The sequence below is a fragment of the Calonectris borealis genome, chromosome 6 (genome assembly GCF_964195595.1).
Source record: "Calonectris borealis chromosome 6, bCalBor7.hap1.2, whole genome shotgun sequence".
NCBI lineage: Eukaryota > Metazoa > Chordata > Aves > Procellariiformes > Procellariidae > Calonectris > Calonectris borealis.
The window spans coordinates 27,691,686-27,706,934 of record NC_134317.1 but is presented as its reverse complement, the minus strand read 5'-3'; the positions used below and the strand labels follow the sequence as shown (position 1 = coordinate 27,706,934).

The following is a 15,249-nucleotide window of genomic DNA, read 5'->3' as shown; positions in this document are numbered from 1 at the left end:
TAATCATGCAGCAAGTAAGAGAACTGCAAAACTTACTGCCAAAGGATATTGTTAATGCTAAAAGATTTTGTGGATTCAGCTGGAGATGGAAGGCCTCATTTGAGTGCTGTTAAATGTGTAGAAACTGCAGTCAGTTCAGGGTGTCCCAAATGAAAACAGGTGGGGAGTGGAAAAGTATTAGTGGAAAACAGAATAAATGCTTGCTTTATTCCTTCTCTTCTCTTAGCATCTGCTTATGACATAAGATACTGGGACAGATGGACTTTTGCTCTGACCTGGTATTGCTGATCTTACATACCAGAAACCAGTTAAATTATCTTTAAATGATATTTTATGTAAAAGCACACACATCACTAGTCTGTAACTTCATCTGTATTTGCATCACTAAGCAAGATTTCTTGGTAGAATTTGAACTTCAGTTTGCCTAGCCTTCCATTTGCAAGGCACTTATTTTTATTGGTGGATCGATATAGTTTAAAGAATGTGTGTTCTTTGTCTGACAAAACATAAAGAGGTTAATTTTATTAAATGCTGTTAAGAATTACAATACAGTAGCAGACTGTATAGGAATTACAATACAGTAGCAGACTGTAAGGGAAATTTGTATTAGCCATAAATGCCTTGAAAATATTGCTTATACATATGTTTATAATTACTATAGTCTTGGGTTTTTTTATTTTTATTGTGGAGAAGGGAAGTTAAATTCCAAATACAATAGCTAAACTTGTATATGATATGAGTCTGAAACCATTACAAACTATTCCAGTAGAGTAATTAATTATCAACCTCAAGATTAGGAAAAAGTGCAGCTTCAATATGCTTAGCTGGTATTTTTCCATAAATCTCTTTTATAAGATTTTTAATGTTCACATGGTAGAAGACAACCCTCAATGTAAAACATCCACTCGTTATGTCAACAGCTTAAAGATGTGTGCCACGGTATCTATAATAATTAATTCTTGAACACAGGTGATGATAATTTTCTTGCACTTGTTCACTTTAAGGCTAGGTCAAAGATAATTGTCTGATTTGTGGCTGGATATGTGTAGAAACTCAATTTGTTCAATTTACTTTTAAATGAGCAAGGTAAGTTTAATATTGTGATAGAGGAACATTTAGATAGAATACTACCAATAACACACATACTGTGCAAGTGCCTGTTGGAGACAGTCTGAAGATGTACCTCTGTTAGTTGCTGTATGGTGCTTTGAATATGAATCTCTGATCCTGCAACCATATGCATGATCTTTATGCTGTAAGTAAAATTCTTAGGATCTGCAAGTAAGATATTTACTTCAACCTCATAGTGGTAATCCCTGTACATATGTGGCCATTTGGCGTAATGCTAGCATTTAGAAGTTTGGGGGAGTAAAAATTCATATGTATTATGAGAGGTTTGAATTGTATCTTTGTCATCTGACATGCGTTTCTCTGACAGTGAAAACTCATCTGAAACTGGGTTTTTTGATATGTTGATCAGTAGTCTTTCTGTTTGTTTTTAGTACTTCTTAGTACTAGGATTAGGAATAGACTGCAATTAGGAATATATATGTAAATGTGGTATGTAGCTACAGTTACTATACTGGAGTTAAGAGGAGTAGACAGGAGATGTCAAGGAATTTTCTTAAAATAGATAGGAGACTCTAGGTGCCTGCAAGGATGAAAAGCATACATCATGGGAAATTTGGGGGTGCATTTTTTGTTGGTGGCTTTTTGACTAGTGGTTCTGTTTTGAAGCAGTTGATATGCCTGTCAGAAAACAAGTAGGTTTCTGTATGTAACTTAGTATACTAATGTAGTTTAATGTAAAAGTGAAAGTTATTTCTATGTTGATAGTTAATTTTGAATTTCATGGTACTTAATGCTAAAATTTTAGTCACAAAGCATTTTATGGATTCTGCATGGTCTTTAAAATGTGTTAAGTTATTCTACTTTATGCACTGGTTATTACACAAATCAAAACCAAGATGGAATCTTTTGATGTTTGAGAATCTCATGAAAATTTCAAATAATGTGTTTTAAATGACTCATTACCATTTATTCTTATAGTTCCTGAACTGTATAACAACATAAAATATTAAAAGAACTCAAAGTACTGGCTTTACCTGGTAATTTTTGAGTGTATTTTGATTTCCAAAATAGCATTATATATAACTTTCTTATTGTCTAATCAGATACTCTTCAAAATTATTTTTTTCTTGAAAACATTTTGTAGAGCCGTTGATACATTTTATCAGTGTCTTATGTACATGGTTTGAAATTTAAATTGGCTTAAAGATATTTATTATTTACAATTTTAGTTTTATTTCAATGTAAGCGTATTGCAGAGTGTATTCAACAGTTCTGCTAAATGAAGTAAGCATATACTTAGCTTGCTGCGCAGATACATGGGCACAGGTGGACATCTTGGTAGTATGCACCATGCAGTGAAACACATGGCACTACACAACATGGGGCAAAGAGCACGCAGTTTGAATTAGAAGTCATTTTATGGATACCTTGTAAATTTGTGCTTGTTCATACACAGGCTGTAATTTCTAAAAAGAGTGTACATGTTTTTATATTGAACATTTGTGGTACACACGTCACTCTGATGTGGTTGTCCTTACTTTGTGGAGAGAGGAAGTATTGTATGAGCCTGTTTATGTCAATATTTTAATAATTTATCTTTATAACTGCTTTTGTCTATATTTATAGTAACATTGGCACCCTGTGTACAGAAGATACAATCAGTGCTGAAAGGAAACTTGCATCCATCTGGAAGCAATAAACTTTTCTAAAAGACTGCACAGTGTTACTTAATCCTGTGATTTCTTACTGTGAGTGAAATTAAGGTTTGGTTCAGTTGTGTCACATCATATTGGTATCAAATCTTTTGTGAGAGCTTTGTCATAGTGTTAAGCTACAAACAAAATTTTAAAATTGATGAAAGTCTGAGAACGTAATTTCCTCAGTCACAGGATTATGCATCACTGCAAATGTAGTCAATTCCATATAATAACAATAATTGTAACACCAGAAAGCTTCTGGAGTATTTTGTAAGCTTTCTCTTTATACTAAGGGCTAATTTGTATACAACTAAGTATACCTTAAATTTTGCATTGTGTTCTAAGTCACCTTTGTACTATACATATATCATGTAGCATAAAGTATATTTTTAATATGGCAAAATATCTTACAAAGTTAGAGAAATATGAGCAGTTCCTGTAAGAGGAAGGGGAAAAAAAAGATGTATGATATAAAGATCATCTAATAAAATTCTGTGGGGTTTTTTGTTGCTTTTCTTTTAAGTCTGTTACAAGTGTGGTGTACATGAACAAAATAGAATTAATTCATCCCTGCAGGCAAAGTGGTGTAGCTTACATTCTTCCTATTCCTGTGTGGCAACTAAGCAGAAGAGCGTTGGGGTGAGGGAACGGTTTTATGCTTGTCAGAGGACTCTGGTGGTGCTGTTGCCATGTCTTACCCTTGGGCTAGAGTAGAAGGTGCAGACAGAATGATACAAAGGATGGCTGAGTTTATGAAGAAAGTTCCTAAAGAAATAGACCAAAGATCAACGAGGATAAAGCCAAACATGTAGCTATTGATCAATGAGAAGTTCATGGATGAGCTTATCTAGCAGCTGATAGCTATGCCTCAATACCTAAATGCATGACCTGCTAATATACGTGAATTACCAATACCTTACGGAAGGAAATTGTCCTGTGTTTAGAATGGGATGCGTCTGTTCTGTTTTCCTGAAGAAAATGTTTGCTTGAAAATCTTTTCCAGAAGAGACCAAAATTCAGATATATGAGGCATGTTGCGTTCCCTGAAAGTGGGACACTGATATTTAGCAGTATGGATGGTTTGTAAACCTGTATTTGAGGCTGAAGCAAATCTGCCAGTAGAGTCCAAATAGAACTAATTATTGACTTGTGGTTAATCAAACTCAGTGATGTCATGTGGCCATAAGAGGCTATTTTAATTCCCCACTTCCCCTTATTTTCTGAAATAACAGAAGTAATTGCCATGATTATGATATAAATTAGTAGGTACAAAGCATAGTGTGTATGTGTGAGATTTTTTTGAAGGAATGTAAAATTAAGGCCGTATTTCCTCTATGGGCATTCTTTAACATCTTTCAGCTCTGTTAGTCCATTGTATTAAATCATGTAAGCCATTAGATCCCAGTCTTCTGTTTTATTTCAGAAATCTCTCTTTAAACGAATTCCATTATATGATGGTTGTATTGTTGGTCTGTGTAAGACTAGTCATTTAATCTGGTGCTTGTGTTTGCAGAGGTTTTACAAAATGATGGAAATCATTGATGTTTATTACCTTGTTCTTACTCTGAAGTTTGTTACGTAACTCCTTTCACTTATCACATGAAGAGCCCCAAAGTTTCAGGCACTTAATAAAAGGTTTGCTGCTACTTTTCCAATCATATTATGAAATTAGACAGTATGTGGGCCATGCTCTTAACATAAAATGTAGAGCTTTCTATAGGACATATATTTTCAGTGACCTCTTTCTTCATGTGGCGCTAACGAGAAAATGTAACTATTAAAAAGCAAAGTCTTTGCTGCATGCATCCTCTCAAATGCATCAGGTTCAGAATCACTCACTGCCTGCCTTGCTTCCTTTCAGCTAGCATTTTTGTTCTGTATAGCATTATTCCCAATAGATCTTCTTGTTAGGGGTGTTATTTTTCATTTCATCATCTCCCTCAAATTCTTTGTTGAAGAATGAAGGGGAAGCTCTTCCTTAAGGTGAAGCTTCATGTTTGGAACAGCGTTAGGCCTTGTGCTAAGCTTTAATCACACTTTTCCGTGGAGGTATTTATTCAAGAAGTTATTGGGCTTCTTTTCAAACTACCATATGTTTTTCTGACGAAGTTCTGCTGTTAGCCTGTAATTAATAAGCAAGGTACTTCACTGCTTTAAAAGAGAGATAGAACAAGACACTAATGAAAGCTTGATGGATAGATGTCTAATGAGCGTCATTCCAAGAAGAAGGGCCTTGTCCATGGCCTGCTGGGCATCATGGAGACCCAGGATGCTGGGTGCAAGTGTCACTCCTGAGATCTTGTTGCGCTCACAGGGGAAGTCCTCAGACCTGGCTCCTCTCCAGGGGGAGTCAGCTCCAGCAAAGACGACCTTTGAACTGCATTAAACTCTGCCCTTATGGTGCGGGATTAACTGAACTGTTCCCATGTTTGCTCTGCCAGTTGCCAGCATCATCTTTCATTTTGGTTCAGCCAGAACTAGGCAGTTTGGCAATGGTTGTTTGTTGTCAGAAATTTGCCTATTGCCATCTTTTAAAGGTGTAGTGAAACTTAACCAAATTTAAAGTCCTTAAGTACGGTCCAACTCAGGACTTCAAGGACTACACCAAATGTCCCCTGAAGCTGCTGCTCTTGCAGTTGCTGTGATGATATGATGCTGGGCACAGGGGCATGTATCTGCAACAGCCCTCTCCGTTTGAGAAGGATGTTCAGAAGAATGAGGATTAGTTTTTAAAAGATATGGTGGAGAACAGGGATTGGAATCAGCTAGTCAAGGGGTCTTGGGGGAAAGAGCAGTTTGAAACATGGAGAGAGACAAGAGAGGAGGATGAAAAGTAGGAGGTTGCAGTTTTAGATGTGTTTACCCATGCTATTAATATAGTAAAATTGTCAAGAAATACGCTGAGCAAAGAATGAAAAAACCTTTCACTTTTTGTAGAATGTATGGAAACTTGCACAACACAGTTAAAGCCAGTTTTATATTGTTGCATTTATCACTTTTTTTTTAAAAATTTATTATTTGTAAGAATTACTAAACAGAGAAATAAAATAATGTAGTTTCTGCTATCTAATATAAGCCTTTATCCCATGATCTGGGATTTGCATTGGAAAATTACTGGGTGGTTTGTTTTTGTTTTTTTTTTTTTTTTTTTCCTTTGGCTGGGATTGTGTTGAAAAATTGGAGTCTGAAGTACAGATTTGTTCAAGAACATTAATTTTTTTAGTATATCAATTATTCTTCATGATAATCTTATTTTTAGAGATAGCTATCTATGATAGTAGTTTAAAATAAGATGACTTTTCAAAGCCTGAATAGTGAATAATGCCTTTTACTGCTCTATTAAAATAGTGTGTAACTTCCAATCCAATGAAACTAACTTAATGTGCCATTATAGGTTTATAAAGTGGAGTTTTATTCTGAAACTTGTAATTTTTTTTGAATTGATAAGTTGTAAATAGAGCTCTAAAAAATTAAGAGAAACCATTGTGCATCTTTCCCAGTTCTTGCTGACTCTTGTTGATCTGTGTGTGTGATCTTTGGGGAGTTAGCAATTGGAAGTGAAAATGCACAGCAGATTGTCTCAAACCATGTTGACTTCCTGCTGATGAAAGGAGACAGTCCCAGTCCTTCCTTCTTTCCTGCTGTGTATTTTCTTATCACTTTGAAGCATCTCTGGTTTTGTAGGACTTGTGTTGAACTGATTATATTAAACAACTTTTTAGAAGACTAAGCCAGCAAAAAAAAAAAAAAAAGTGGACAATCTATGTTACTTTAGGGAGTTGAATTGACTCAGCTTGGTTTTGCCAAGTGCCAGACATAAGGAAAAGGGCTGGACAACACAGTTGTAGCAGGTGAGTGAGGGTAGGTGCCTGTATTGGAAGAAGGATTAGTGGCAACGTATTGCATTGGCTTGGCAAAATACATCACTTCACCCTCGGATTCTCTAGAGAAGGAGAATGAAAATTGGTGGTATTCATGTCAGATGTTTTGAAGCTCAATTTTCTGCCCTGGAGGAATACAGCTGTTGCTGCAAGTGAATAGCTGCCATTAAAAGATGAAGTTAGTAGTTACACCCTGCTTTTACTCTCCAGCTCTGGAGGAGCTGAGATGCATCTCTTCACTACTTTGTAGTACTTCCTGAACTCCTTCCTGTTCCTAAGGAGGTCATTACACACAGTCTGAGAAACGTTTTTCTAGACTAGGGTGTTGGTTGTGTTATGCTTCTCTTCAACACCATTTAAAAGGACTAGAGTAGTGTAAAGGTAATCTTCAAAGAAGAAACAGCCCCTCCCCAACCTGGCCCTTGCTGTTCCATCTTCTCCTCAGCTTAGTTTGGTGCTCTTGGCAAGCAGAAACTGCAATTTTGCTTTCTCTGCTTGCAGAAGAGAGTAAGAGGCATAGCATCAAATTTTGCCAAAGGTGTTGCATGACCCGTCTTTTTGAAATAAAAACCCCCTTGAAAATTCAGATATTCTGAAAATAGCTTTTCTGTCTTATGTTTAGAGTCTTTAAATGAATGTTAAAGAGCGTAACGAGCTTTACAGTGATTCTCAGCTCTTCTGGCAAGAATGATCATACTTGCTTCTTTATATTTCTCATCGCCAGTCCTTCTTAATCAAAGTTGTAGCTGAAAACTCTGTAGAGGTTTTATGAATCAGTTGCATGCTACTTACTATGCTTTGCAGACTACAGTAAGGGAAAAATGGGCTTAATAGTTAATGAGTTAATAGTTGCTGGTTTATATGTATTAGACATTATCATATTAATTTTAAATATTCCTAGGCCTAAATTTGTAGACATATTGTCAAAACTAATTTAATTTTTGATTCTATTTATTTCCTTTTTGGTTTATATTAATACAGTTATATTTTATTGTATATCCTGAATGATTATTTTGAAAACAGTGTCCATACAGTGTAAGATGATCTGTAATCAGTTCTATAATAACTGCTGATAATCACTGTATTTTCTTTGGTATAGTCTTGATGTTTTTTATTTCTAATTATTCCTATTACGTTACACTGCATTCAGATTAATCAACTATTAATCAAATAAACTTTGAGAGCATAATGGGACAGAGAGCCTAAAATGTGTAAGAGATTTATCTATTAAATGTAGTTAAGTGGGACTAGGTGTCTTGCCAAAGGTCATAGTAAGAATTTATGACCAAGGGACAATAACACATTTTCCTTCATGTCCAGTTCTCATACTTGAATTATACAGCCACATTACATGTATATTTTCTATTGTTTCCCATGTACTCCAGAAATTTGTTATAGAAATTTAAGTCCTCAACTACTACTTCTAGATGTTGGGTTTCTATTATAGGAAAATTGTCCAATAAATGTTTTGTTGTTGAAGTGTCGGTATTTATATTTTAATAACACACTTCTTTTTACCAACTGTTCTATTTTTCAGTAGTACTGCTTTTTTCTTTCTGTATGCTTTCATCAATTTTGCTGTAAACATGAGATAATCTATTTGTTTAAAGCCTAGTTTTACACCCTTAACTAATTAAAATTTGGTTTTCTATTTACAATTAAACTGTATTTGAGTGAATTAGTCCCTCAGCCTTTGATTTAGCTCAGTGTGTTGTATTTAGACATAATTTTTTATTAAATAAGAGATTAGACTACCATAAATAGGAAAAATGTAGGATAGTCTTATTGCTTGGAATCAGTGAGAGGATAAATAGGGGCATAAAACTTCCTAGAAATTCATATATCCAGACAGGCTTTTTTTCATTCTGTATTCGGGGGGGGGGGGGAAAAGTGGACATGTGCAGAAACTGTGAGTACAATTAGCGTCAAGCAGATAAATCCAACTCTAATCCTGTTTACGCTCTACATCAGACAGATGTGCTGAGATTGATTTAGACAAGCCCTTGGCTTATAGTAATTTTTTTTAAGTGCCATATATTCTGTTTTTGTTAGATCTTTGTTAAATGTTAAGTGCTGTTAGTTTTATTCTTCCTAACGCCTGTAACCTACTTTATATAGGTTCCCTCTCTGCTCTCATGATGACAGGGCAGCCTGGTAGAAGAGATTATCTTTATTCCTTGTAATTAAATTGACTTTTTTTTTTTAGAAGGTACAACAATGGGAAGTGGGTACTGAATTAAATAAATAGCATGATATCTAATAGATGTATACTTAAATCTCTTGCAAGAACAGATGGTACCCAATATCTTTCTAAGTAATGTGAGAGGACAGTTAATGTCCTGAAACAGCTAGCAATAACCAATATGATACTAAAGAACCAATAGGGTTTTTTTTAAGTTTAAAAAAGTGTCTAATCCAATATATACTTTATTTTTAAAGTAAACTTGGTTGTTATCACATACTAGAAATATTTTATAAATGTAGCTCCTGACTTAAATTTTCTGAATTGTTTTATAGAATTTTACTGCATTTGTGATGATCTTATTTTCACTAAAAATAGAAGATGAAAATTATAGAATGTGCCTAGGGACTTTAATGCAGATTTCTTTTTAACTTTAGTAAAAATTATCTGTCCTAATCCTACTAGCTAGTTCAATATTTCCTCTACAATTTCAAATTTGAGGATGATGCTTTTGTATAATTTTGTATGATTCCTACAGTTTATATTGTTCTCCAAGCTGTATCTGAAAATGTATTCCAGTAGAACAATTAGAGTCAAGTACTATTTTTGAAAGTGTAGTGCAGCCTAGTAAGAATGTATTATTTTAATTTTCAAAAGTTTTTATGTGTATCTGAGCAACACAAGAATTTGACAAATACAGTGTAAGAGGAAGATGTAAAAGCAAATAAAAATCTGGCTGAAATAGTAGCATGAAAAGAAAAGACAAGACAAGCCTTGCCTGGCTTTATGAATAAATATCATTCTATGAAAGCTAGTAAGGGGAATAAAAAGTATTTTAACAGGCCTTCATTTTACTTGATTTGTACAAGACAAATAGGCTAATGTTTGTAATTTATTTGTGATGCGTATGCATAACATTAGCATAACAGAATTTGTGATATTCTCAGCAAAACTAATAGTTTAATGCAAAATGTTATTTGTTTAAAAATATTTAAAAAACAAACTCATTTAGCATATTTGTATTGGTCTGGGGGAATAAATGCTGCAGCTCGGTTGTTGCTGCAGAACAGTTGTTGTTATATTTCACGTGTCTTTATGTTTACCAATTTTCCTAAAACATTGAGTTTGCATGCTGGAATTTTCAGTGTTCTGTATGTCTGACAGCAAGACTGTCTGGAAAAAGATAAGCGGACCCCCTTGAAAATTCTGTTTTTAAAATTAAAGCAAGTCTTAAAGGTAATAAACTGTGTAGTTCTAGGTAAGTGATTCAGGATATCACAAGTAAGTGTTTCATTTAAGGCCTACAAAGACTGTTTATCCCCAAATATTTCAGAAGAGCAATACAAAGTTTGAAAAATATCAAGATCTCGGATTTGGAAATGTTAGTATTAAGGTTACTTGTACAATGTCCACTCACCCTTTGAGTCTATGCAAAATCATAGTTCAAACGGAATCATACAATTCTTTTTTTTCCCTCAATCCCCTAGTTTCATTCAATGTATCTTATAGAAAATACTTTTACAGCAGTCATTATAGTACTTTAAGATTTGTTTTGTTTTTTTTATTGTTTGGTGAGTTGCCTTTTGTTTGTTTGCTGCATACTTCTGAAAATCTGCACTACAACCAATTTCCCGTGTACTATCTCAGTGCACACAAACGTTTACTTGTCACAGTATTCCTGCTAAGTATGGAATGGTTTTAGTCCAATCTTACACCTTAGTAGCTGACATATGGAGAAATTAAGATAGTAAAAATGTAACAAGTTGGAAAAACATATAGGAAACACAATAAGGTCATGCAGTAGGTTATTTGGTATGGAATAGGAAAAATACCAAAATGGGTTGGTTGAGAATTGTTGGGAGAGGGAATACTGACATGAGCTTTAGCTGTGTTAGCATTGCTGAGGTGCAGTCCTCCAGGGTTTCTGGATAGAAAGATGATCACTGCATAGTCTGGTTCAAGAAATGATGTGGAGAAATGCCAGTGTCAAACTGTTATAAGAAATGACGCAGGCTTCTTTTTCCTGCTCAAAAAAGTATGACTTTCTGAAGCCCTCAACGTCATGTGGTAATGAAATAGGTGACACTTGATTTTGCAGTCTCACACCTTCAGTGCTGTCCATCTTCTCCAGGAAGACAGTTAAAATAGACTTTTGCAGCTTCTCCCTGGCACTTCAGAATAGCATGCAGCAAATATTCATCAAACAGAATCTGGTATGGCTTTTGCTATAGAGAAACCACTTGACTGAGCTGTTGTTAGATTTGAAAAAGGTTTCTGGTTTCTAGCTTTTCTTGCCTTGGGCTGCAAAGGGACCTTTATTGGTCTAGCAGATCAGATCTGCTGTAATTACAAAGCAGGCAGGGAAAGTTTTCTTTTCGTGTCCAGAGTATCTGATACCTACAGGAACAGTGATGTTTTTCCTTCAGTCTGTATATTTGACTTTGTTTTTGAGGAATCAGGTGTTTTACAGTTCAAGAGAGCAGAAAAAGGAGAAGCCTGTACCACTGCGGTTCAGTTGATACATGTCCGAAAGGCATTTGCAACTAGTGTCACTGAAGTGGTAGTGTCTGCAGCCACAGTCCATGTGTATAACAGTCCTGAGATAAGAAAACCTTCACTTAGTGTTCCAGCCTAACACAGATCTCCCCTGGGGTGAGGGTCTTGAACTGTCACAAGAACTTTTGAAACTGTTTTTCTTTTACCTGTCTTTTAAGTAAATTCATAACTCAAAAATGAAAGATAAGATGAGTGACACACTTTTGGTTTATTTTTCTATTTTTGCTTAGCTATTTTCTGATATCTCACTAGTCTAAACCCAAAAGGCAACAGTTGTATCAAATGAAAAAATAAATTTGGCATATAGTCAGCTTGGGTCATAGCACACTTTCTGATCTCTGAGAGCTATGATTTAGGAGAATACAATAAAGAATTTGGTTTTTGAATAGAAACACACACACACACATGCGCGCGCACACACACACACAAGATGGTTCACTGTTCTTGGAGCCTGCAATTTTATTTGGTTTTTTGAATATCAGAAAAGGGATTAAATTGCCTCTTAGAAATCATGCTATTTGTATAGCTGGATACCTAACCTAAAAACCAGAATGTTGGTAAAATATAAGACCAGTGATTGAGGCAAATGATATGCAGTAAGTTTCAATATAAGCATGAGCAGATGCAACAAGTGAAACTAGAGATGAAGCCAAAACAATATTTTTTTAGGTATTACTCCTAACCATGTTGATAACACTTCTTTTTTCTTTTCTTTTCTTTTTTTTTTTTTTCCCCTACAGGTGATTCCCGTATGGTTTTACAGGCTGAAGAAGAGATTATTGAAATGAAAGATGTCTTTTCAGTAAAACTGAAACGTCGTCGTTTTGTAGGACAGAAAAAAGGTGGTACTTTGTTGGGTATCACAATTTTTAAATGCTTGAATAAAGAAGAAAATAAACTAACAGACTGTGCTATCCATTTAAATAACTTAAGTGAAGATCATTGTCATTCATGGTTTAGACATCTAAAGGAAATTTTGAATGGTAAGCACTTAATTGGGGGTTGATGTAATTATTTTTTCAGATTTGTTTCTATTGGCAATACGTAAAGTTGAGTGAAACTTAGAAAAATATTTTGCCTGTGGAAATTAAGGCACAAAGATAGGAATGTTATTGCTGGAAAATTTTGTTTACTACTGAAGTTTTACATGGTGAAGTGTAAAATTTAGGAAAGTGACAGTAATTGACTAATGCATTTGTAAAAATAAAATTAATGCTACTTTTTGGAAGTGTTTTGGAAGCTACTGAAAATAAGTAGCTTATGGTATTCTGACTGAAGAGTCTTCTGGGAAATATGTTTCTTAAAGAAATAAAATATATTGTTGATGTTTTCGCTTGGAATTGCAGCACATCTGATGGTACTATAGTTGTTGCAACTGGGAACTCTTCAGGGACTTCCTAGTGACTGTTTAGGAGCTCCCACTTGAGACTCGCAGATTCTTTAAGAAACTAATGAGAGAGGCTTTCCTCTTCATAAATTCGCAGGTGGAAGTGCTCTTAAGGTTCTGTAGGACTCTTATTGTATAATTTGTTACAAAATGTATTGACACTAGCTAGTGATTAGAGGCAATTCTTTATTTTAAAAATATCTTTCTGTGTTTGCCTGGGCTAATGCCAGTTTCAGGATGCTTTGTTTAACCCATGATTGCATGGGTTGCATTTTTTCATGGAAGCTGTATCAAATTTAAGAAAAAAATATTCACCATTTAGGGGGAAAAAAACCCAACAAACCAAAGCCTTTCACTGTAATTTAATACCGTCAATGTTGGAAAGACACAGAATATAGCACACTTGTGATTTAAAAAACCAAAACAACAAAAACCCCCACAAACCAAACTCTCTGATTTAGCTCCAAAATGTGTGTCTGTTTACAGACTATAGCAAATGAGTTTTTTTATTACAAAAGAAAAACAATCCATCTTGTAATAGACTATTAAAACTCCAGCTGAATTGTTAATACTGTGCCAGATTACAGAATGCAAATCTTATATATCTGTAGCATTTCTAACAACACTTTCTATAGTGTTTATAGTGTACTTCTAGTAAAGTGACTTTGTCAAAAGCAGATATTAGAGGAAGTAAAATAACATGGGTTATGAACGGTGCATTCTTACATGGTTTGCTTACAATATGCTTTGGATTTTCCTAATAAAACTGTGTATTAAAAAGTGCCTTCCCTTGCCCCTTTTTGAAAGACTTTATCACAAAATATCCAAATCTGCAGAAGTGCCAAGATTCTTGCAGATCTCCGGCTACCCATAAAGGCAAGGACATTTGCATAAGGAGCAAATGTCTGTTTTGTTCCCAGATTACCCTCCATCCATCAGGAGCAGTGATACCATATGTTCACAGAAAAAAAGCTGCAGTATCTCTTGCTCAGGTTGCCTTGACTTCGAGGTGCAGTCTCTGTTTTATAGCTTTGTAATTGGAAGCCACCTGAACCTGAAAAAAGCATTCTGTGACATGTTGCTGTTTCTAGTTCTTCCTTCAGCTTCAGTCTTTCTCCAGAAGCTCAAACCTTGTGCAGCTTTTTCTTGATCTGTAATCAGTACATTTTTCTTTTTTCCTTTTACTTCAGGAATAATCAGGTCTCAGAAGGAAAAAATAACCAAACACAATCCTCAAAATACCATTTACTAATGTGTATATTGTTTTAAATTCTGTAATTACAATAAAAGTAATTTTCACACTGTTACATTTTGAAGTCTGAGTATATATTCAAACTGCCTTTCTATCCAGAAAATCAGCAAAAAAGCAGCAGCATTTCTGCATTCAGTGTGGCAGAGACACATTATCAGTAATTGAAATAGTGATGGTATAGTAATGGTATAATTCAGAAAAAAGTCTTCTGATTTAAAATGTACCAAACATTGGTGGGAAGTTCCCAGTGGGATTCAAGTCTGGACTAAAAGTATAAAAATGCAGATTCCTCAGTAACTGAAATCTCAAAAGGCACATTGATATATCTCTGCTTGAAACAGTGATGAATTTTCGTATTTTTTGCTGCAGCTTGTTTTCATAATAGTGCTGGTGACATCTTTGTTAATGAACTCAAATTGGCTCCTCTTTGGTTTCCCTTATGAACTGCAGGATAAAGTTAAAATTTCATCCTTCTAAAATAGTCAAAATTTAAGTGTACATTCTTTTTTTCTAATCGGTCTGATCACAAAGTAAATTTTTATTAACTGCTGCATTATTTACTTGATGGTTTTTTATTGCTTCTAGGCTGGAGCAAATTAAAAGCAGGTGATTTACCGAGGTAGAGTGTATGGCTGGGTTTGGGTATGGCTGTCAGTAAACATGTACTTTCATTTGTCAGAAAGGTTAAATATTACTAAAAGGTGCGTCTGCTTTGAAAATAAATGCAATTTCTATTTGTTTACCTTACTTTTTGACAGGTTTTTAGATTTTTATGCATATACATTAATAAGGAACAACAATAGCAAGTTTATCAGTGAAGATCCAAGCTAAAGTTTTATCTGGAAATTTGTTCTAGTGAACATTTCATTTTTTTCTGAAATACCATGTACACAGTTTCCCTTTTACTGGGCGTTTTGTGTCTGACAAACTTGCATGGTTTTTCCTGGCCATTCTTACTCTCTTCATAGTGAGTATCCTCTGTTGCTTTGAATGTGTGTTCAGAGTATTTCAGTTTAAAGTCTAACTAGCCTATAATTTTTTATGAAGCCTGTAATCGTATAAGTGAGCACACAGATATAATATAGTTGTTTAGAATTTAGTTACAGTGGCTGCTATTATGGCTTTTTGTGTGTGTGTATGTGACAGGGTAACAAAACACATCTTCCCACTTTTAAATAAGTTCTTATTTTCTGCATAATGTTGATTTTCCATGTAACGTTACT

General features: G+C 34.7%; 1 protein-coding gene across 1 annotated transcript in view; it reads left to right on the top strand.

The window, feature by feature from the left end:
- CERKL (CERK like autophagy regulator) overlaps window positions 1-15,249 on the top strand; it is a 60,393-nt gene that overhangs the window by 13,910 nt on the left and 31,234 nt on the right. Inside the window, exon 2 of the mRNA XM_075153376.1 lies at window positions 12,128-12,370. Coding sequence (XP_075009477.1) covers window positions 12,128-12,370 — 243 coding nt within the window. The remainder of the gene's footprint in view (window positions 1-12,127; window positions 12,371-15,249) is intronic.